We start from the raw sequence: 24,785 nt of genomic DNA, 5'->3' as shown, positions 1-24,785 counted from the left end.
TCCTACTCCATTTACCCACACTTCCTGTCTGCTTTTTACTGCTGCTATCCAATCAGGACAATGTGTTAACTCAAAGTCTTGAGAGCAAGTAATCCAAAGAAGACACTAGAAGTTCAGTGTTTTAGCAAGAGCAATGTAGTTTTATTGGTCTAGAGTTAATTAGGCTGAATAGGCAGCTATAGAGGAACATTCTTTGTGTGCTGCTTTGCGTAATTTTGCCACAGAACATGAGAACAACTTACCTGTAAACGTGAGCAAAGATAACCGACACTGAATTGTCCACATTGGAATCAATTTTAAAACAAAGGTAAAGGAGATTTATTCCATAATTTAATCATATACACCAGGGAAATTAAAGCACTAAAGGGTTAAAAACAAAAAGAAAACAGTTTTCTTTAAAAGTGTTTTCTTAAAAAAAAAAAAAAAAAGAAAAAAAAAAAAGGATCACAGAGTTAGGTTTTGTTTGGCTGAGAAGAATAACGGTCAGAGGCACTGGTTTATGAGTGGGGAGAAAACTGCCATCAACAAGTGACAGGACGACACCATCCTTCTTTCCTTCGAGTATCAGAGCAGAGAGCTTCCTCTTTAGAGGCATACACGCAGACAGAACACAGGCAGAGGTATGGCCAGAGCTCCACATTCATGAGGAACAACAGCACCACACTCTCAATCATTACAGTAAGAGAAAAGGAGTCCCCTCCTGAAGGTAAACTGCAGTACTGCAGTTTGAGGTCCAACTCTTTAGAGTCATCTTGTAGTGACAGGGTAAGCAGTTCAATGGCGCCCTCTCTCTGTAGAGCAGGGAACTACAAATCATCATGAGTGACGGATGAGGTTAGATTGTACCCACTAAAAAGGCCCAGCATAATAAGGAGATGAGACAGCATACAGCATCAGCTCAGACAGGACTGAAGTGGCACAGATTAAAGAGAGAGTATCGGGCATTTGTGAAACAAGTGTCACAGTCCATGTGTTCAATTTCTATGTTGAGAGCAGTTTCAGTGGCGCTCCACCATCGACCTAAAGCCCCCTCACCAATTCCAGGTCACTTTTCTCTGATCAAACCCCGCTGAATGGGATATGAGCCAGAACGGGTATAGGTGAAGGAATAGGGCGGCGATTTAACACCTTCACAGGTCGTTCGGGTTAACGATGGTAAAGTCAGAGTCCTTGCTGTGGGTGGAGCCTTCATCTGGGCTGGAGGAACCTGAGGTGGTGCCTGCCATTAGGGGGTCTTGGAAAGTTCCAGCCGCACCCTCAGGCTCCATCCGCACCATGCCACGTCCCCGTCTGATTGGAGGAGTGCGCTCGGATGCAGCCCTTCCTCCAGTTTCAGCGTGCAGGTCTCCGTCCTGGGAAATAAGGATGTAATCGTCCCAGTTTTTGCCCTCCGAGCCCAGAGAAGACGCCACCTGCATGCAAAAATCTTTTTTAAAACTGCATAAATGCCTAAAGTGTGAGATCACGCTTGCCTTGGCCTAAAGCTGAGTGTTTTGAGATAAACTTGCTGTGCTCTGCGGTATCATTCAGAAATGGTATAATTCTTAGGAGAGCAGATTTAGCATGACACACCATAATCCTGGAAAGATACAAAACCACTCTGAACACAGACTTGCAGACATGAAAGGGATTAGGATTTAAAATGAATGAATCCTGGGATCAAAGGGTCAAACAGCAGAACAGACGACGAAACATAATCCTGTATGGAGTGAACGTTAAACTATATTTGATGCCAATACAGCTGGCAGAGGTACAGAGCAATAATTTACGCAGACAGGAAAAACGCTGACCTGTTGATCAAATGGTGTCATGGCCTGCTCCTCCTCCTTCTCGTCCATGCTCGCGCTCCCTTCCAGCTCGGAGTCCCTGCTCGGCCTGATGTTTGCCTGCTGTTGCTGGCCACTGTGGAGGCTGCTGGTGCTTAGAACAGTTTCACCTGCTGCTGCTGTGGACGTGTAGTGATCGTCAGCAATGGTGATTTCTTCATTCTCCTCAGCTTCCAGCTGGCTCTGGTTGAAGCGCAGCGCTCCCTTTAGGATGTCTTTAATCTGACAGGGAGAATGAGGCCGCAGAGATGAGTTAGTGAATATGATTATAAAAGGGACATCACAAAAATGAATATACACTTATAGCATCTGCTCACACAGTCACCTGTTTGAGTCCAGCCAGTGAGACCAGGACCTCATCCTCTTTCTCGAGGTGTTCTTGGAGAATCACTTCCTGGATTTTACCTAGAGGAACAATGAGTGGTCAGGCACTGATCGGCCACAAAAATCGAAACAGCTGCTGCTTCACTATATTACAATTCGAAAACATAAACAGTATTATTATTGTCAGTAAATTTTTAGCAAAATTAGAAATTTAACTTAAACAAATATAACCTGCAGCAGACGCTGACACACGAGTGGAATTAGACTGAATGTTTTTTTTTTTAAGCCATGTAACCATGTGTGGCTGAACTTACAGATGTGTGTGTTCATCATCTTAGCACAGTATTTGCTCATGGCCTCCAGGTCGTTGATCTGGCCCTGCAGGAAAGAGACTTGGGCTTCCAGGTCTTCTTCCTGTTGATCCCACAAACACAAACAGAGAAAATTGGAAACTGAAGGAAACCCTACAAAGAAGGGATTATGGTTAAAGCTGTGAGAGAAAATTAAAAAGACTTACCATCTCTTTCTTGCCCATAGTCTTGCTGTGGGAGCGTGAGCGAGTGATGTTAAAGAAGGACTCCTTCTTGGTGGCGGAGAGGGGCGGGGATGAAGTGCTGACATCACTCCCTCTGGATGGGGGAAGAGGCGGGGAGGCGGTGGATTGACCACGGCCACCGGAGAGGCTTTCTATGCTTGTAGAGGAGCTGACCGTCCTCGAGCTTTGGCCTAAGAAGCACAGACAGACATTTTGATTAGTAACACTAGGAAATTGAAAACCTATGGACGTCACCTTATTTGAATTTCAGAAGAACAACCTGCACAGGAAATAAACATGAAAGAAACTATTGTTCCTTTAAACTCTATGAAGAACTCTATTTATGGAGGCCGAATCTCATAAATATCTGTAATTTAGAGAGATATTAAACAGCTAAGTGCAAGACAAGACTCTGAAATCTGGACGGTGAAGCTGGAATTGCAGATTTTTTCCCCAGTGCTGAATGAGATGTAGAAATTGTGAATTCATGTATTCACAATCAGAAAAGACATACATTGTGTTTTAAATGATAAATGATTTTTCCCCCAAGTGCATCTAGAAAATAAATAAATAAAAGTGTCTAGTAGTGCTAATGAGTCTGTCTGTTATATTTCCTTTCCTAGAGTTTTTAGCTTTCATGTCATCATCTGTTTTTAGATAATGCAAATCTGCAGCAGTGCACTCCCACCACAGAGCAAAGCAGGAGCTGATTGGAGAGGCGCAGCCCCTGCTGCTCAGAGAATGATGCTCATTAATGCAGCAATTAAATGCAAATGTAAGTAATCAATTAATAACAGACTTTTGCAGTTATTAATTGACTGCAAATCTGTTGGTCTATAATGAGTCATTAGATAAACCATTTCTTTGCATTTTTCTTTGTCACTGCAGACTAAACAGCAAGCTGGCACACACACACACACACACACACACACACACACACACACACACAGAGGACAAATAGGGGTTTACAGCTACAGTGATGCAACAACAGAAATTTGCTGACAGGTTTTTTGTTTGGTTTTTTTAAAGGACACAGTCTTAGCACTACTGATGAGAGATGTCGCAGCTCACTAGTGATGCCTATGCCAACATCTGCACTAATGCAGCGAGCTGTGATCTCCCTCTGGTGGTCACAGTTGAAAATCACATGCAGCACACACTCATGTCTGTTTATGGTAACATTTGGCACACCAACAGCAGGGACAGGTGAGCAAACGGCGTACAACATGCAGGATGCTTAGAAATGGGCTGGCAGTGATGAAAGCACGGACAAATAAGGGCGGGCATGTCACACAAGCAGTTGCCATGACAGCAGTTACCTTGTGTGTCACTGTGAGTCTGGGCTGAGACCTGAGACACTCCACCTGAAACTCCATCTAACAGACAGGAGAGTCAAAGCTGATGCTGCCATAACCACACAAACCAAAAGGCTGAACAAACTTCAACAACCAGTGTTAAAAAGGGTGTAAGGGTAATTCACCGGGTACATGATACACCAACTAGTAGATGGTAAGGAGGATGTGATGTCACATCTGTCCTGCCACAAATCTGGAACATTTCTGTTTTGACTACTTGTGCTCACCTTTGCTCAGGTGGACAGGCATGCTTTCAGACTTGAGCAGGCGATAGTGCTGAGTCTGGGCCTGGCCCTGGGTCTGCGTCGGAGCTGACGGATCTGCCAGCGGGTGTGGTAAGATGGGCGTAGGGGCCGAGGCCGGGGAGGTGGACGAGGAGGAGGAAGAGGAGGAGTGTACCTCGCTGTTGATTGGTGAAATAGACGCACCAGACATGGCTGGAGCAATGAGCTTCCTGCCGAAGTTGAGCAGACTGCTGGAGACCTTGTTGATGTTGAGTGGAGCAGCTTTTGTAGAGCCAGAGCTAGAAAGAAAAGGATATGAGACACTTCACCTGATCTTATCTTTAGCAGAAAATTAAAAACTACTACTTTTAGCATTATTTAACAAATGTTCTACCTTCAAGGTATCCAGAGGTTTATATTTTATAAGATATAAAAATTAAACCCTGCTTCCAGAAATGTGGGATTAGCCTGAGAAGTCTCAAAGACAAAACAAATGCTATAAAATGGCTCATGAGAGGGTTTTTTTGGCGCTCAATTCTTGAATACAAAACAGTTATCCTAGAATTTAAAACTTGGATTACCCGGCACAATAACATAAATTGACATCTGGTTCTTAATATTAACGTCTGCAGATCTTAATGTAGTTTTAGACCCTATAAAACTTTAATGCTCCGAGTGGAGGTCTGATCTCTAATAGCTCATCTGAGGTTTTTTTAATGACCGCATTCTTGTCTCATGCACACAAGGGAGCCTACAAACACTGCCTATTTTATATTACTTTTATACAATTTCACTGACCTAAAGAATGTGCTCATGAGCAAGAATATATGTCTGAATAGAAAGCAGGAAATAAAATGACTAATGGCGAGTGGACTTACAAGGTAAGGTTATGCTTTAATAAAACATAAGGATCAGTGCAGGAGCGATTTTATTATTTTATACATATAGACACATTTTTAATGTGAATATATAAATAATGATAAATACTGAAAACTGTAGCCATGTTCGAGTCAAATGGACCCATCTGTCATTTATGTGTGAAGGTTCAAAGTTCTGCAAGCTGTCATGGGCATCATATAGAGCCCAGAATAGAGGGGAGGGTAGTTTGAAACAGCAGTCTGAACCTTTGGCTCACTGGGATTACTTGCACATAACTAAACTAAAGCAATTTTTATCAACAGCCACTAATGTAACCTATATTGTATGTAATACAGTTGAGTCCATAATTTTCTGGACAAAGACAAAATTTTCATTTTCTTTGGTCTGAACTTCACCACAGGGCGATGCTCTCAGATAAGATTCAAATAAAAGCAGCATGACTGATCAGATGGCGCTTTACAATGCAAATGGATAATGATCTAAAGAATACCAAGACAGTCACCTCATCACAACCTAATAACCTTTCAGTTATTAAATACAAAATTAAATGGAGACCCACAAACAAGCAGCGACTGAAGGAGACTGCAGTAAAAACCTGGCAGAGCATCTCAAGGGAGGAAACGCATGTATGTATGCATGCATGTCCCATATGTTTATATCCATGTGTGTGCAATGTCAGGTCCATTCAAAGACAAGGCTGTGCCTTATTTTACCGTGTCTTGTTCATCAGGTCAGCTCCCTTTGTTTTGTAGTAATCCAGGTTCTGCTGGAAGTGGTAGTTCACAGGTCGTGGGTTGTTCTACAAAAACAATGACTTAAGCTTAAACTGTTATTGTTAACAACTTTAAGAAGACAGATTAAAAACCTCTGCTGTGCACAACAAACAAGTAATCTCAGAGTAAACAAGTCAACCGAAAATATGTGCACATGCATGACTACATAAATTAGTCAATATGTTTCTGAGTCAGTACTTATGAGCAACAAACCTCCACCATGCCCCTTCTTGCACTGTTATTAGGGATGAACCCTCCAGGTATAAATCTGATGTTGACCTGGTGTGACATGGCTGTTCACCTGGGGGTAACACTGTCATGTCAGATCAACACCTTCCTGAAATTTCATCTCAGGAGAGTGGTGAACAGAAGTTTGGTGGAGTTGTTCAGTATACAGGTCAATGAATTTGGACGAGGAACAAAAGATAATTTAGGTGAGGTGTTCGCTAAGGTCAAAGACTCTGTGCTGATTTAACTTGTTCACACAACAATGTCGAGCTTACATGCAAATAAAACGGGACGACTACAAACGTTCTGCATGGGAGAAGTAACAGCACAGCAGACCTCTGGTTAAGTGAGCAAAAATCAGAAAGACCGCAGGAGGAAAGAAACAAGCGTATGACAGGTATGGTCAGGGCTGGAGAAATCCTGGCAAAAATGTATCAGGTCTTTTTCAGATTTCCAAACTAAACCAGAGTTTTGCACTTCACATAGTTTCACATTTACCAAGTGCACAAGTACTTCTGTTTTTACTTTAACTGTCTTGCAGTTGCATCATTGTGCCATTTTAGGATTTTCGTAATCAAACTCAGGACAGGAATTTTACATTGGAAGTTTTTTTCCCCACTGCATTTATCATCAAAGTTGAGCTCAGGTACATCCCATTTCCACTGATCATCTGCCAGATGTTTCTACAACTTCACTAGAGTCCACCTGTGGTAAATTCCGTTGATTGGACATAGTGTGGAAAGGCCCACATTTGTCTATATGAGGTCCCATAGTTGACAGTCCATTTCAGAGCACAAACCAAGCCATGAAGTCCAAGTCTGTAGACCTCAGAGACAGGATTGTATTGAGGCACAGATCTGGGGAAAGAGTACAGTTTCTGCAGCAATGAAAGTCACAGTAAGCAGAGTGGCCTCCATTATGTAAATTGAAGAAGTTTGGAACCACAAGGTCTCTTCCTATAACTGGCCGCACTCCACTAGTCAAGCCTGTAACAGAGCGGCCATACAGAAGCCTCTCTTCAGTAAAAGGCACATGACAGCCCACCTGAAGTTGGCAAAAAAACACCTGAAAGACTCTCAGACCATAAGAAACAAAAAGGTTCTCTGGCCTAATGAAACCAAGCTTGAACTCTTTGCCCTGAATGCCAAAAGTCATGTCTAGAAGAAATCAGGGACTGTTCATTAGCTGACCAATACTATCACTATAATGAAGCACTGTGGTGGCAGCATCATGTTATTGGGATGTTTTTCAGGAGCTGGGAGGCTACTCAAGGTCAAGGAAAAGAGGAATGCAGTGATGTACAGAGACATCCTTGATGATATCCTGCTCAAGAGCACTTTAGACCTCAGACTGGCGGGGGAAGGGTGGTCTCTTTCCTTTGTTAATGTTCCAGCCAGAACCTAGACTTGAACCGACTTAACATTCTGGAGAGATCTGAAAATGGCTGAGTACCAGTGCTCCCCACCATGACCTTGAAAGCTTCTGCAATGAAGAATGAGAGAAACTGTCCAAAAATAAACCACCATTCTAAAAATGACTTGAGCCTGTAATTGCTGACAACTGTACTTCAGCAAAATATTAAGCAAAGGCTGTGACTGTTTATATACATGTTGTATGTTTGTTTTTAATAAATTTGCAAGAATTTGAAGCAAATGTTTTCCCCTTTGCCATTAGAGGATATTGTGTTTAGGATATTGAGGTGAAAAATGAATTTAATCCATTTTAAATAAGGTTGTAAACATGACAAAATGTGGAACAAGTGAAGTGCTGTTGCAAAGACCATCAAACATGCACTGCTGAGCTGAACATTAACTAACCCAACCATAAACTCTGATATGCAAGGGTTGCTAGTTTAAGATTAATGCGTTTTATTTGTACATGAAACATACAAACATAAACACAGAGGCCCATTTGTTACACACAAAGATTAAAATGCACTTATATTTGTGCTACGACTACTTGTCATTAACTGCAGTGACCGCTTCATTGACTACACCTGCGTTTCCTGTATTTACTGTAAGTGCCCTTAAATTAACATGTAACCTGTCAAGCATGAGAAACTAAAATACTTTCTGCCAATTTTAACTTCACTTTTTACACCCAAGTGCTTTCTGAGAGTACAACAACACCACAAAAAGTTTTTTGGTCCTTGCTAAAAGTGTGTTGCTCGAGGATTTTAGCCCACTGTGCATATGAGTCTTTCACTTCTGCAAAACTTCTACTTCCTCTGTAATGGGGACAAAAGGCAACTTGTTTTGAGTGAGGCATCGCCTTTACAGTAAGTACTTGATAAAAGCTGCTAGAAGAGAGCTTGTTTAACTGTAAGTTTGTTCTGATTTTGATCATGAGTCTCTTTCTCTCTTCCCCATTTTAACATGTGACCAGTTAGACAGTGAAAGAGACACATGAGCGCATAACACACATCAGCACTTTTATAGAGACTTACATCACCAATTGTTAATTCTATCAGCAAAACCAACATGTATTATTTTTCTAGTTAATTACGCTGGTATAATAACTTACTTTGGGATCTCGAAGGAACAGAGCCTTTTGCAGCAGAGAGTTGATGTCTCCTATTGGGGGGTAGTGCATTAGGAGGCCCAGGCATGTCTGGAAGTTGCTAGCAATTACTAAAAAAAGAAAAACAGATTTAAGAAGAATCTTAAAATAAAAAAAAAAAAAAAAAAAATCTGGTAACAGCTTGTGCTTTGCTTTAATCAAGTGTGAATCTCCAAGAGTGTTTCAAGCTGTAGTCTCACTTCCTTAGTGTTTTCTATTTGACTTATTTGTCACAGACTAGACTCTGCATTCCAAGAAAAACAAAGCTAAACAAAAAGAGTCCACAAAATATAAGAATAAAAAAAAAAGAAGCTGCAGACTTATTTTCATATATTAAAAAAAAAAAAAAGTGCGAATGGACAAGCTTCATTAACTGCAGACTGAAATTACATTGTGTTACATTATCTTGGCTCATTGGCATAACAGTAGCACTTATACAAGCAGAACTGCAGTCTATGCTATGTATATGAAAAGATCAATTGTAGTCCAAAGCAATATAACTCTGTGATTTACTCCGGCTCATTTAGTTAGACAGTCTTCCACTTATGTATGTCTTACGAAATTACACGCTACAAAGACAACACATGGCATTATTGAATTATTTAAGTAATAAATGGTGCGTACGAGCATCTCGGATATAGAGCAGCATGGCCACAAAGATGTAGTCCACAAGGTCCAGAGTGATACAATCAGCAAAAAGAGCATCCCACACCACCAGCAGGTCCTGAAGAGGAAATTCCCGGCCAAACAGCAGACGAACCCACCGGCTAAAGACACAGAAAAAAAGCTTTACTGCATTTGTGTCCAGCAGTGGATCAGGAAAAAAAAAAAAAAAAAGTCAGACTGCCCAAAGATGTAAATACTGACATCCCGTAGATCTGCGGGGCGATCTCCAGCCGATTGAGATGCATGTGCAGCTCGATATCGTGCTTCTTCACCAGCTGGTCCTGGATGCGGTTGACTTTGGTTACTATGGCAACAGATGGCCCTGCATCCTGGGGTCGAGCGAATGGGATGGTGGTCAGCATTTCTTCTTTACCCTGGGGAAGCAGATTGTTCCATCACAACTCAAATATCTTCATGCAAACATAAATGAGGAACATCAACAACAATGAGGAGCTGCAGTGTCCTTTTGGGAGGATATGCTATTCTGAGTTTTGTTAAGTATACTTGCTTTACTTTATTTAATTCAATAAGGTGGAGTTTAATTATTAGATCTTTTAATTCATATTGACAGGTTAGGAGGATATCTGGTGACTGGAGGGCATTTGAGTACAGTGAAGTCATTGTCATGGCCATGACATCAGTTTGAGATGGGCTGAGGTCACATGATGTCTTATGCTGCTGGAAGCAGTCGTCTGAAGATCGGCACATTGTGCCCATACTGAGGTAGGCTGTGGACTTTAAGTGATGCTCGCAATGACAGTGGCCCAAAGGCAACAACAAAAAAACCCCCAAAAAACTAATTCCCCACAAAAATTCCCCAAACTAAACTGTTCTTAGATGGTAGGATTAGATTCATGTTTGCAAGTTGTTTACACCAACTTGAAAGAGCATACCATCTGAATGTTGCAGCATAAATTGAGACTTGTCGAACCAGGCTACAGTTCCCCTCCCATCAGCTGAAAGCAGTCTGGCCATTCTCTTCTGATGTCTGATGTCAACAAGAAATTATTGCCCAGAGAAATGCTGCTCACTGGGTATTTTCTCTTTTTCAGACTATTCTCCATAAACTCTAGAGATGGGCATGTGGGAAAATCCCAGCAGAGCAGCCGTTTCTGAAACACAAACCAGCCCATTTGACATCATGTTCTAAGTCACTGAAATCCCCTTTCTTTCTCATTCTGATTCTCCGTTTGAAATTCAGCAGGTCAGCTTGACAATGTCTGCAAACCTAATTGCACCAAGTTGCTGGCATGTCATTGGCTGATTAGATATATGTGACTGTATTATATTGCAAATTTGTCTCTAAGAGCTTTGAAGAGCCTCTACAGTCTGCTTAATTTGGAGTGGAAAAAGATAAAAAGCTAATAAAAAAAGTTCAAAACATGAAGTGTTTTAAGTAACAATTTGACTGACAGTCAGTGATAATCATGGGTTCTGTGTGTTCCTGCACTTGTGCCACAAATCGTTTGGGTACATCAAACAGATCCAGCTGCTCGTCTGCATTTCTGACAACGAAGCCTCTCGTCCTATGTTCACTATAGTAATAAAAATGCTATTGCTGCTACCATGGTAACCACCTGAGTGGTCAAATTAACCAGGACTGAGCTCTTCAACATTGTATTTGAGCGTTAATATAATGTCATGTCTTCATGACAGTGCAATCAGCTGGTATTGTGTTACAATCCACAATCAATTTCAGTGTCAAAAGTAGTTTTTCAAATTAGAACCGACCTTCCTCACTTCCCTTTCAAAGCTGGAGAACCACGGCTCTGCTGTCTCCATTAGCTGCGAGAACATGGCACTACAGAGAGAGGCAAAGATAAATGTAGTGAGATTTAAACATTTCTTATTCTGAACCCTTTTGATCGGCTGATACTCACTAGGCATCGTGCTCGAGGTACACTGGGTCTAACAGACACTTCATCTCCTCACTGAAAAAAAAAGTAAGAATCTTTCAATTTAATCATTGGACAAATAAATACAAAAATATGTTGTCATCAGAGAAGCAGGTCTGAAGGTGTTAATGGCTTTTCAGTGAAATGCAAACTGACCTGGGACTGGCCGTCTCACTGGCATGCTGAAAGGCTTGATGGTCACAGTGCAGCACAAACACTATGGGAGCCAGCAACTCGTGCATCCCCTACAGACAGAAAAGCAGACAGAGGCAGAGAGAATGTAAGATGCATAAAGGCAGAAGGGAGAGGAAACAAATACAGTTCATTTGTGGTCAGTCTTTCTTTAATAGTGATGCACGAGGTTTCTAATCCGTCATGACAGCTTTAATTTAGATATTGTTAGCCACTGCTCAGCCACGTGTCACTTCCAGTTTGTAAAAAAGATGCTACGCTCGCCATCTATTCACAGGCTGGCACCTGTTACAGACACTTGTAATGCTTAGGTTACAAAGGCATTTTGTTCTGTGTGAGCTTGTTGAACGTTACCTGTTTGTACAGTAACTGCTCATTTTCTCTGGCATAACAGAAGAGAATATCAGTCAGCTTGGTCCTCACATCTTCATCCTGGAAGTATCGGATCTCAGGGAATCTAAACCAAATACAAAAAGAGCATGGATTTTTTTTCCTGCCATGTTAATAACAGAAAACAAGAAATAAATAAGCAAATAGTAACAGAGGTACTTACGTTCTCAACACATCCTGCTTGACCATTCCCTTTAGCTCTTTATCCTGGAAGAACTTATTCCACAAACTCTGGATGTGACAGAAAAAAAAAATTACATTCAGAAAATCAAGGGAAGAGATTGTTGTCATTACAATGACAGTATGTGTGAATCTATATGTTAAAAACCAATACGTCATTGACAGTATCAATAATTATTAGAAGGTCACAAAGTGTCAAAGTGTCACATGTCACAAACATTTGTGGAGAAAACTCACCCCCTCATCCTGGGACAGTGGGTTGTTCACCACAAGGTCCTGCTGGCCTGCGGCCTTGCGGGGGTTGGTAATGTGCTGTGACAGAAAAAAAACAAAAACAAAACAACAATAATGCACAACAATTAGTTACAACAATCTTAGAAAAACACTGGCCACAGATGGGTGCTCTCACCATCTCCTTGATCTTTTCATACTGGGCCCGGAGCTCCTTCGTCTTGTTTATCCACTGCTCTTTATCCTCTGGAAGAACCTCCAGGTACAGCTATAGACATGCAATGCACATATCAGTCCATGCAACAGTTCATCTTTGAGAAATCACTAACATGTAGAAAAATCAGCCCTATCAGAACTACGCCGTGCTGTTATATCCACTGAGGAAAAAAAGTCTGTAAGCCACCAGAACTTCCCTTTTCTGTGGCAGGGAATTTGCCAAAGCCCCCTTAATCAAACTCGATAGGACCGCTTGATCCAACTGGCAGTTACCTTCCAGCACACACTCCGAAAGCGGCTGCTCCTCAGCCGTCCATTGATGCCTGCCTGCCGGATCCTGGCCAGGTAATTACTGTTGAGAAACAAGTCGTCCCATTCTTTCCTGCATTGGGGAGGGGGTGGTGGAGGCAAAGCATCAGGGGATTTACCAGCTTCAACTCAACTTGGGCAACTTGTGTCATCAAGCAGTAAACAAACAAGATAAGAAGCTAAGAGAAGTGGGCCACGAGTTCATGATACCACCATGAAGGGATATTAATGGAATAACTCACCTATATGAGAGAAAGGTCGAATGAGACTCCGAAGTGCTGCTGTCAAGAGATCCTCCTACTGAGAACAGACACAGCCACAAGGGGGAGATGTAAACAACAAGTGCTAGGGCGTCAAAGCAGAAATCAATTTGTATTTATTTATATATATTTTTTAGACGAGGCAATGAGAGAGCAACAAAAATGCATACTTAGACAATTTTACTGCATCACAATAACCCATCAGTTATTCTTTTACAAGGCACGCAGTAGAGCAATAAGGGGAGCAGAGAAGGTGATTAAAGGAAGTAAAGTAACATACTCGGTTTCTTCTTTATTGGCCGTAATAAGTCTAATTTGGCCTGCAGGTGAACATGCATTCAAGTTGGAGAGCTGTCTATCAGCATTAGTTACAGGAGTGGATCGCTCCACAGGGACGCTCAGTATGAATATTCATCAGTTCCACAACATGCCAGCCACCAAGGTTTTCTTTCAGTCACACGTTAACATAAAAAACACACTCAGCCTGGGGGGTGTCGCAAGCCACATCTGTGACTCACACTTCAGTCAGCTCAAAATTTTCTTTTTAATCATCTCCAGAATGAACCTAAACTTATCATCTCCATTGTTGTGAGCCTGTTAGTCCCAAAAAGACTGCAGCATTGGTATATTATGATGTGGGTCTTGGTCCAAGGAAGGGGGAATGGTTACAGGTGTTATCTATAACAAAGGTTTGGAAGTCTTAACTGAAAGTTGACATACTGTTTTCATTCTTGTTGAAACTCTGGAGCGCGTCAAAACCTGTCTCCTGATGATCTTCACTCTGGAGTGGATGGCGGGTCTCAAAATTGGGATGCTGCATGACTGCGACCCAGCTGGACCTGGAGAATGAGGTAGCAGGTAAAAGCAAAAAAGAGAAAGATATAAACAAGAAAGATAACTGAACACGATCTCCCAAAAAGTCCTGGTGTTAAAGCACAAACTAAACTTATTTCTTTTATCAGGGACACAGAGCTTCAGTTTCACCTTCAGAACCTTTTCTGACTTTGCCAACTTTTCATGAACATTGTAGCCTCTGACCTCTTTTTTATATAACAGTGCTGGCAAATCAGTCCACCGCAATCAGCAAACTTTCTCCAAGCACACCATTTGATCTCGGTACTTACTGTCACAGCTTTGTGTTTCTCGTCAGTTGAGACTCAGAAGGAAAGGATCGTTTCTGCAAGTAGAGGGAGAAGGACTGATAATAAAGGGGAAATGAAGGACAAAGCTGCTAACGGGCCAAAAATGACTCAGTGAAATATAATACAGTAGAGCAGAAGTAGGCAGCATAGGAAGAAAATTAAAAGACATTGATAAAAGAAATGCTTTGTAGAAATACCCAGCACTAAAGACCTAGACTAAAGTGACTGCAGATGCATTTCATAGCGATGAATAAATCCAACAATTTATTTCTCAAAAGGTATTTTCATGAAGAAGCGACTTGATCAAAATTAGCTTTTTTGAGTTTGATTTTCAGGCAGCACGGTGGCACGGTGGTTAGCACTGTTGTCGCACAGCAAGAAGGTCCTGAGTTCAATTCCAACATCAGGCCAGGGTCTTTCTGTGTGGAGTTTGCATGTTCTCCCCGTGTTTGCGTGGGTTCCCTCCGGGTACTCCGGCTTCCTCCCACCGTCCAAAGACATGCAGCTTGTGGGGATAGGTTAATTGGAAAATCCAAATTGCCACTAGGTGTGAATGTGCGAGTGCGAATGGTTGTCTGTCCCTGTGTGTTGGCCCTGCGACAGACTGGCAACCTGTCCAGGGTGTACCCCGCCTCTCGCCCTATGACAGCTGGGATAGGCTCCAGCGCCCCCCGCGACCCTGAAAAGGATAAGCGGAAGCGAATGGATGGATGGATGGAGTTTGATACTGATTTTTAGCAAGTAAAACTACTGAAATATGCTTTATATAGTAAATTAATGTAGTATGTCAGGAAAAAGTCAATGTTTCAAGCAATGCTTAAAAAAAGAAAATTAAAAAAAAAAAAAAAAAAAAAAAAAAAGCAGGGTTGTATTTTTAGGTTTTTTTCCTACACTGTGACAATCGCACAAAGGGCTACGGCATCTTCTCCCTTCAAATCTATTATTTTCAACTTAACATAAAATAAAACACTGACATTGATTACAGTCAGTGAAGAATGGCTGAAATTAACAAGAAGCACTTGAGCTGCCTGATGTTCCACGGTGCTCTTTGTGATACATTGAACATAACTGGTGAAGCTAATGAGGTCATTAAGAAGGCAAATTAATGCATTAATTACTGATGTTTAATGTGAAGAAACTTGTCTTCGCGTGGCTCACGGACAGCAGTGTTTCTGAAACAAAAATCAGCTCTGGCGAGCGGTCAGGACGGGACTTCCGGGGAGCGATCCAAATGCAGGAGGAATGTTGGACGTGGTGCTGAGATTCACAAAGAGACAACCTTCAAGGCGATGATGGATATGACTCTAATTTTAATAGGCACCGTGCCTTCCTCTTTGATCACACCACAAATTAATCTCCGTGTGATAATAATGTAATACTGTTTTTCTCTGTTTTCACTGTAAATTAAGCTTTGTATTAACGACCAAACACATAATACAAAGAAAACAATTTGAAGAAGTTAGGAGAAGCTTTTCCTTTGTTCCCCCCCAATGTTCATTTTTCACATACAAATACATTAATTGATTCATCTTAAAAAGAGAAGATGAATAGAAAAACTTCCCAATGATTTAATGCCACACTGAGTGGTTTACCAGAACAGAAAGATGGATTCATTAAAAATAAATAAATAAATTCCAAAAAAACACAAAGAAAAAAACCCCACTATTAATATCCCGACCAGGTAAATCGTGAGCCAAGTACTCGCTGCCAACTTCTGAGAGAAGTTTACTTTTTCCATGAGACATCACAATCTAGGTTAACCAATCCTGCCTTCGTTCTTTATCCGGCTTGGGATTATTCCATGTTTATGAATATGTTTAGCCTAATGCGCAGGCCTACAGAATAGCACGTGCCCACAAAGCATTGTGTTTTCTTTCGATTTAATAATTGTGGAAATAACACAACAAAGGCATCTCTTAAACCAATTAACCATGTGAATGAAACACTGCTTGATAAATTAGCTACACATGCCATCAAAATAGAAATTATTTTATATGCATAATGTATGCGGCTGTTTTCACGGGGAACATCTGTTCTACTCGAAGACTAATGCTCTCCTTAAATCTGTGTGCCCCCCCCGCTCTCCTAAAAAGGACATTATCCTATCAAATAATCGGCACCAGTCCACAACTATGGGAAAAAACAAACCCCCCTCCAGAAGAATGGTGTGAATAGGTGTTTCCAATAATAGCATCTTCTGCTTTCAAAGATTGGCATGAAAGATTTAAATTCTCCTGAGTGAATACAAATACAAGCGGTAGTCATCTTGCATAGAATATTAATTCATATGATCACTGTGACCAAAATTACTCATGCAAAGTACTTTGAAAATTCTTTTCCCTACAGTCTTGTAGTCACATTCGTCGCTTTGTCTCTTCTTTCCAAAAGTAAAAAGTGACTCTAAACTTTAAAGATCACTCATCCCTACTTGTTCTTTGCATAGGCATATCTTATGTGCGTGTCTCTGCAAGCCTTTCCGAGCGAGTGAAAGATGACGCGGGTGTTCGTCTTGAGGCCTCGCCGTGTTAGCACAGCCTTGCCTGAAGCGACTCTTCTCTTAGCCTTCTGCTGCTTTCATTACTTTTTCCCGGAGTCGAACGTAAAATGACATCCCAACTTTACTACATAATAATCAAGGCAAATTAGCTTCTGCATAATTTAATCCACGGCACCTGGAGACACCTCAATAATTCAAAGCACGAATCTTTCATGAAATAATCAAATCAATACATAATGAAATGCATAAATAAATCAACAGGCAAATAACAGCGAGTCCATCTGTTCGGAGGTAGAAGATCACTTACTGGGAATCGCTAACAAAAGCTTGCAAAGCTAAACTCAAACTGTAGCGGTGACATCATCCTGTGTTAGTTTTGCAGATTTTTTTAGGATTTGGCTTCTTTAAGTTCTTACCCAAGATGGGATTTCAAAGGAGCTATGCTGATGCCCGGGACTGTGGGAAGCACACTGAAATGATTTCAAAATTAAGCATACAGCCTCACTCTAAACCTCAATCCTTAATAGTCTTCCACAACGCGTGAAACATAACAGTTCACTTTTCATTTCCCATCACACACATTCGGTCTGAAAGTGAGCTTAAAAACCACAGACTAACACTTCCCATTTGATCTAAGCCAAGAAGCATCACATTTTAAATAGAGCCCACAGTATGCTCAATTATAGGTTCATGATTTTATCTTTGGGGTCTGCTAGAACACATTTCCACATCTTGGCATGTTTTCATACCATACTGTACACTTCTGCAGAACCTCCTTTTACCAGCTGTGTGAAATGCCTCACTTTAGATGGTCTCTTTACTACCGTCCTCCAGGGAAAGCCTGTCTGCTTTGATAGTTGGGCAACAGCAAAGCAACTGTTCTATGAAGCACATGGGTTGTCTTTCAGAGAGCTGTGAAGTGTTAATGAATCCCCAGAGTTAAACATGTTTAAATTAAAATTAGAACCAGAACAATGAGTGATTCCTGAGTTTGCGTTTCAGTGACGGACAATTAAAAAGACAGACGTAACTTCTGAAGGGCCTTCAACCTGCATTCAAACTTCAGACCACCAGATGGCGATATCTGTGGTCACAAAAACACTTTTGGTGCTGTAGAAATCTATGGGAAAACGGCTCTAACTTGATAACAGCCAAACAACGAAGAGCAAATTACTGCAAAAGAGACAGTCTACTGACCACAACCAACCAACCCGGTGATAACATGTTCTGTACGGGCATGGCTCTAAATAGGTTTTAAAAACTTTAAGCGCTTATTTCTTAAATGCAGCTTTGCAGACAGTGTTACATCTACGTCAGTTTTTGAGAGCAGGGCTCCTCGGTGTTACACATGAAGTGTTTCATGTAAATTTAAAAAAGAAAAAGAAAAACAGTGAGAGGGACCCAGAACCCAGAAGTTGATCGATGACCTCATGGTACGCTTTTATACCATCTATGGTTGCAGCATCCAAGCTGCTTTTTTTTTTTGTTTGTTTTTTTGTTTTAATTTAAAAAAGGTTTACAAGATTTCTGGTTGTCCCTATAAGACACAAGATCAAAGCTAGCAATGGTAATCAGAGACATATTACCCTAACACCTTAAACAGATTGCCAGTTTATTGATCTTAGTTAATTGACTTAATAACTATGTTAACTAGTTAACCAAATTAATTAGGTTAATTTATGGGGGAAGAAGGCAGAGTATCTGGAAACAACCCACAGAGAGATGGGGAGAACATGAAAACTCTATAAAGGCCAACTGGGTTGGATTCAAACCCAGGAGCTTGGTGCTGTGTGGCAACTTCAAGATGTAAAGCTGACTCTGCAGACCGATGTCTAATATATATATATATATATATATATATATATATATATATATATATATATATATATATATATACATATACATATACATATATATATATATATATATATATATATATATATATATATATATATATATATATATATATATATATATATATACACACACACACAAGTTCAAAAGGCTAAAGAAGCTGGAAAGGAAACCCAGATTAGTCAGTTGTATTAAACGTTTTGCTGAACTGCCTGCAGTATTTCCATTTGAAGACATCTGACTGAACTGCAACTACAGTTCTTCTCTCCGCTCGGGGATATGCTTTTTATCATTTTGCATTCAAATTCAGATTTTTTTTTTTAAGTACTAATAAACAGTAACAGCTGATCCACAAGAGTCTCAGCAGTTTCATGTGGGGGGAAACTGCTTTTACAGGATGAATATTCAAAGAGGATCCAGCAAACAGCGCTAGTAGGAACTGTCACTGGCAGCTTCAGTCAAAACGGCTGATTGTAGTTTAGCAACTGTGAAACACCCCAGCTAAACAAACTCACATGCCTCTACTTCAGCACACAGTGAGAGCTCAAGAGCCTTTATGGTCACATGCTCTGCAAGAGACTGAGAACATGCCTGAAACCTTAGTTTACCAAAATTCCAAGAACTTGTTGGGTCCTGAAAGATTTAATTACCAAAGATAAAATCTGACAGACATCTGTCTGTACTGAAATGGACAACTCGTTAGTAACATGGGGGAAGAGGACATCCACAAAGAGTCGCAAGGTAAATTTAAAAATGGGCATTTCTAAAGTGCCTTTTGGCTGATAAAGCTATTCAGATAAAACTAAGGGGACATCTTGCCTGGACTACTCAGTGACATTTACATGTAACCTCATATAAAAGATCACAAGTTAAACAAAAAAAATAAAAACAACAACAACAGCTAGGAAGCATTGCACTAAAGGGAACGAAACTCTGAATTCACAGAAACACTCAAGTCAGCAAGTACTGAACATTTCCTCCAATATTATTAGCAGGCGTTGTGTTCCCGGGTCTCGCTCCTTTCTAGCCCTGGGTCTCCCTTTCCAGTCCAAAAGGCCTTTCTGCAGTCCACAGTATCCTACAGAAAGATTCCCACACGGACATTTGTACTGAACTTCATCTTGGCAGTGTGGAGAAGTATGTGTGAAACCACACGAAACTACACAGGCAGGTGGTGTTAGCCGTTACCAAACCTCTGCACTGCCCTGAACTCGTCACTGAATCTTTCACCCATAGTTAGTCCTCCACTTAGCAAACCCACGATTAGCTGTTTTCCCCACATTTTTTTGACATCGTAACTTACATCAATGACAAGGTATGTCCAAATTGAAGCAAAACGTACACAAGGTCCGTCTGGGATGCAGCACGAATGGAGGCTGCCAGGAAGATTATCGAAGCAGAGGGGGCTTAAAAAAGCAAAATAACACGCCAAACAGCAGCTAAGCTAGCTTGTGTCGTCCGTCGGCTAGCAAAGCTAAATATGAACTAAACTTACTCTGGCAGCTGAAGCTCTTCATGTTGATTGAATTGAAGAGTTGAAGCGACAGGAAGCAGGAAGGCTAATATGACATTAGCCTAGCGAGCCAACTCGGGGCCCTGTTATTACTTCCAACACACACACAGCTTCTGCTTTAAACGAGACAATGTTGCGTCACACGCTCAGGAACTAGCACCAAAAAGCAATGCGTTAGCAGTTTTTATTCACGTACCTGTTCGGATCACGCAGGAAGCCTCATTCTGCTCACTGGGGCTCCGCTGATTTGTAAACAGTAGCGTGTCAGGCTCACTGGCTGAAGACCAGCTGACTGATCACGTGACCCCCGGCCTGTGACGTTACTGACTGCCTGCAGGTAGCTGGTTGTTCTAGATTTGTCCAAAAGCTAAGCCTTACTTGCTTGTTAAATGCAAAGTAAGGGGGTCAAAATATTTCAGCAAAATTGTGCAATAATGTTTAATAATTATTCATTAATAACAAGGCTTTGTGGCATTACTTGTATAAGTTCTTTGTAATATATAGTGAAGTTATGCGTTCATTTCATTTGTGAAGATCTCTAGAAGATAGCAGACAGCAGGCTACAAAGACAAGGACCCAAACAATTGGCTGCTGGAAGAGGATAAGCAACAACCAGTAAGTTTTAAAAAACAAACAAAGAAACAAAAAATAACCTGACTAAGCAAAGGTTGAACTTTTTATTACTATAACCAGTCTATGAAGAATAAATGCCCAGTAAATGATACCTCTTAGAATTTGATAAGGCTTTAACAACTTCTGACTGAGTTCCAGTAATCTTCATAGTTCTGAATGAAACATGTGAGATATGAAGTTATTCATATTTCCACCAATAGGAATATCCATAGATGAGTTATGAGAGAGGACTGAGTCTCACAGATTGCACACTTACATGTCACAGATTGTACTTCTTCCTACAGTTCTGCACAGTCTTCCCACAAGGCAGGATTGCAAAAAACAAAACAACAACAACAAAAAAAACAAAGAACTGAGACTACTCCAGCTACTTTAGATTGCAAAGATAAATAGACAGAGGAGATTGCAAATTCAGTTACCGATTTATCAGCACAAAGATTATGCCTTTCAGTTCACTTATCTGCATCAGCTAAAACATAATGCTTTGTAAAAGAAAAATATGGGTGGTAAGGCTGTAAAAAAAAAAAGAATAATGATCTTAATCTGTAATGGCAACACAGAATGTTGAGGTGGATCACACCACCAAGGAGAAATAAAAAAACATCATTGAATGAGGAAGAACACCGAAGGGGCTACACAACGTGATGGTTAATTAAAACAGTTTTATGTAGACTTAATTACAGCAATTTCTGAGGTCAAACAAGTCAAGTTTATCCATGGAGTGCTTTTAACAAACCGCTTTATCACAAAATGCTTCCAATATACAAAACACAAGATGCACAAAAATATAATTAAATCAAAGCAGTGAGATGGTCACAATGGGGAAAAGCGGAAATCCACCTGGTATGTACAGGTGGAGCCGTTAAGTAACATTGCTGATTCAAATGTGTGCACTGGTGGTGGTGCTGTGTTTGTGCATTGATGGGGGGTTAACACAAAGCAGGAATAATGACCATTATCGCTATTACCATCATCATCACAGGCATGGCATTTCAAGAGCACCATTATCATCATTATTATAGCTAATATTACTGATGATGAGGCCTCTTTGTTGGCCCTGACTAAGGTATTGTCATGGAAACAGATGACAGAAAAGAGCATAGCTTTATTGAATTACACTATGATGCTATTCTGACCAAATGGGGCTTGAATGCTGCGCCGTCTGAGTGGGGTATAGAAGCATCAATGTGAGAAGTCCTGAGGAGCGACAGATGAAAGTCAGGAGCAGAGAGCGGGAGACAGAAACACAGATGAAAATAGCTCTTCGTGCAGATCAAATAAAAGAGGAGCAAAAAGAGACAGAAAACTCCAGCAGTACTGAGGGTCATGTGATTGCAGGGAGTCATAGATCCACTGGTACAGAGTGAACTGGTGATCAGCACAGAGGAATATTGTCTGATGGTTGGAAACAATGACACCAATTCACCAGCACAGGGACAGTCATACGAGAGAAAATCATTAGTACTAATAACAATAATACAGACAATGGGCATAACAAGGGTTGATTGATTCAGTCTTTAACAGATCTGTTACAACAGGCTTAACATGGTCACCTGATGAATGACCTTAATCTTTTTATGTATTTATTTTTGCTTCTCTTACTTGATTCGTAGTGTCTTTTAAAGTATTTCATCCTTTCTTCATATCCAGCTCTTCACATTGCTAACATCCCAATGCGGTATTTTAGTAAGTGCAAATGTAATCTAGAGGCAATATGCTATTTAAGATGAATGCAACCCTCTTTTTTATTGTCAGAAAGCAGTAATAGCACGGTGGCCTTCCAGCTATCTTAGCCTCTGCAGATTTTATCACATGGGGGCCATAAACCTGGGAAATATGATGTGCCACTTTCTGTTTTACTTTTAATATATCTGATGAAAAGAGCTTGCCAGAGATGATTCTAGATTAACTATTTCCTGCCATTATCAAAAGATAAATCTTGCCTAAATCTTTATTATTGTCACTTAAATTTTGTGAAAATGCTTTTCTACTGAAAGATATCAAGGCTGAAACAGATTAAAGCAACAAAAAATATACTTGTGAATATGGAGCTCCAAAAGTGACAAAATGAATGAATTAAATACACCATGAAATGATTAATTAAATGTGTCAATAATTAATTTAAATTGGAATTAATTAATTAAATAAATATTGATGACACATTTAATTAATTAATTAATTATTGACACATTTAATTATTTATTTATTTAACATTTTAATTAATTATTGACACCTTTAGCTAATTTTAATTGATCTGATCAAGTCAAAACCATTGCTTTGGCCTGGTGGCCATTCTTTTTAGTGGGCGTTTCTCCACACCAGCAACTGGCATGTGGAAACTAACTGAACTGTACTTTGAAAAAAAAAACCTTGTTTGTGTGTCACCAAATACACTTTTAATATTTTTATTTAGCTGACAATGTAGTGGTTTAATCTTCAGATATCTGGTCGGTTTGTCAAAGAGCCTCTTTGCAAAAGTGCTTCGACGATTTCGGAGATGTCTGCCCAGCCCAGTCTCATGGCAAAGTGTGTGACAGACCTGCTCGCATCGCAAACGCTTGAGCTGTTATACCGCCGACAAAGCTCAGGTCCCGGTACACAAATGTCATAACCTCCACTGACTGTGCACCGACTTTATTTACTGAGGTTATATCTATCAGGTCTTTATTTCCTGATGTTTGTAAGTGTCATACTTGTTTTAAGTCGTCAATTCTGAATTATAACTAGCATTAACATATCTTTAAGGAGAGAGCAAATCTGATTAACATCTGATCTTTGTGTTTTTTGTTCAGTAATCAGCATGACCTGTGTATACACGCATAGCCTTTATTCAAATAGATAATGTTGGTGTTTCCATCATGTAGTAACTGCTAGGTTTAAGTGTACAAAGCTTCTTAGACACTATGAAGCACATACAGACTTCACAATGTTCGACGAATATTTTTGTTGTGAATATTAATCATAAGGGTAAACGGGCAGTCCAGCTGCTGCCTCAGAGCCCAGTACACCATGGAGTGAGGTCAGCATATCCAGGATATCTTCAGCTCTCTAAGTTAACCCCGAGTTTCCCAGCTCGGTCACATGAAAGTGTCGGCAGCATCAAACTAATCTAACGGTCATCTACGAATTTAATTCACGGGTCATATCGATATTCTTTTACAGAAAATCATCCTTATTACTGCCAACTATTCCAGAGACGTGAACTCCACAGTATAAAGAACACAAAAATATAGCAGTACAACACAACACTGCTGTAAAAGAGATCAACGCTTCAGTTTGTTGCAGATCAAAGTGGAAAGAATGTGATTGGCTGAACAGGTGTTCTTGCATGTTCTATGTTATCTGCATTTCCATCAGTGTAAGACACTCAGCAGCAGATTAGAATCAAGTATAATAGCATTTATACATTTAATAAATGTATTAATACACGCACGTTCCCGTGACAATGCCAGGCACTGTTTGCGCAGAGATTTTAGTACAGCACGATGCTCATTTAAAACACATTCCTGAGTCTATGTACACATTTGATATGAGGTCAGCAATTACAGTGTCTGTGTCCTGTGACAAGCTGACCAGGCATGTGAAGACTACTCCACTACATTCGCGGCTAAAACATTAAAAGTGTAGTTGGTGACAGAAAAACAGGGTATTTTAAAACTTTACCTACAGTTTAGAGCACCGGCACCATTGCTGCTTGGGATTTGAAATGCATCGTGGGATTCCAAGCTGCCCCAAGTCCACACTACCACCAGTTCATAGCAATCCATTATCTAGGATTGACCTTACTTTGCACTGTAACCAATCAGATGTTAGACAAGCTGCAGTGGCAGCGTTAACGCTGTCCCCTGAGTTTGATGAGTGAGGCTGACAGATAAAATTAATTCATGAACAGCCAGAGGTCAGGACTGCTAAAATGAATTAAATAAATACATCAATAAATAATTAATCAAATGTGTCAATAATTAATTAAGATGCGAACAAATAAATAATGAATTAAATATGTCAATAATTAATTAAATGTGTCATAAATATTTATTTATTTAATTAATTAATTCCAATTTTAATTAATTATTGACACATTTAATTTATTATTTAATGGTGTAT

General features: G+C 40.3%; 1 protein-coding gene across 4 annotated transcripts; it reads right to left on the bottom strand.

Annotated features, from left to right (window-relative positions):
- Positions 1 to 413: 413 nt before the first annotated feature.
- Positions 414 to 20,367, bottom strand: tbc1d5 (TBC1 domain family, member 5). 4 transcript variants are annotated; one of them, XM_085148037.1, is made up of 23 exons: positions 20,245 to 20,367; positions 14,167 to 14,219; positions 13,763 to 13,881; positions 13,025 to 13,082; positions 12,747 to 12,855; positions 12,436 to 12,525; positions 12,264 to 12,338; positions 12,010 to 12,077; positions 11,811 to 11,913; positions 11,421 to 11,509; positions 11,250 to 11,300; positions 11,101 to 11,170; positions 9,571 to 9,743; positions 9,328 to 9,470; positions 8,668 to 8,774; positions 5,857 to 5,942; positions 4,268 to 4,563; positions 4,005 to 4,061; positions 2,668 to 2,876; positions 2,465 to 2,564; positions 2,152 to 2,231; positions 1,791 to 2,048; positions 414 to 1,412 (listed from the first exon to the last, which is right to left on the bottom strand). In XM_085148037.1, exons 3-23 carry the CDS (start codon positions 13,860 to 13,862, stop codon positions 1,131 to 1,133), a joined length of 2,604 nt encoding a protein of 867 aa, XP_085004163.1. In that variant the 5' UTR covers positions 13,863 to 13,881; positions 14,167 to 14,219; positions 20,245 to 20,367; the 3' UTR covers positions 414 to 1,130. The 4 variants fall into 4 exon arrangements, with proteins under 4 accessions (XP_085004163.1, XP_085004164.1, XP_085004165.1 ...); XM_085148038.1 differs by lacking the exon at positions 20,245 to 20,367 and adding an exon at positions 19,839 to 20,238; XM_085148039.1 differs by lacking the exon at positions 20,245 to 20,367 and adding an exon at positions 20,031 to 20,238.
- Between the last annotated feature and the right edge of the window lie 4,418 nt (positions 20,368 to 24,785).

This window comes from Neolamprologus multifasciatus, chromosome 22, assembly GCF_963576455.1.
Source record: "Neolamprologus multifasciatus chromosome 22, fNeoMul1.2, whole genome shotgun sequence".
Lineage (NCBI taxonomy): Eukaryota > Metazoa > Chordata > Actinopteri > Cichliformes > Cichlidae > Neolamprologus > Neolamprologus multifasciatus.
This window is presented reverse-complemented; position numbering and strand designations above follow the sequence as displayed.

Bases quoted from the DNA above. Each gene is read 5' to 3' on its own strand.
- tbc1d5 (XM_085148037.1), bottom strand. From the start codon at position 13,862: ATGCAGCATCCCAATTTTGAGACCCGCCATCCACTCCAGAGTGAAGAT. The intron at 11,171-11,249 runs GTGAGTATCAGC...CTCTCTCTGTAG, and splicing joins TACCTCGAGCACGATGCCTA to TGCCATGTTCTCGCAGCTAA. The intron at 5,943-8,667 runs GTAAGTTATTAT...TTGTTTTTGTAG, and splicing joins TGTTCCTTCGAGATCCCAAA to AACAACCCACGACCTGTGAA.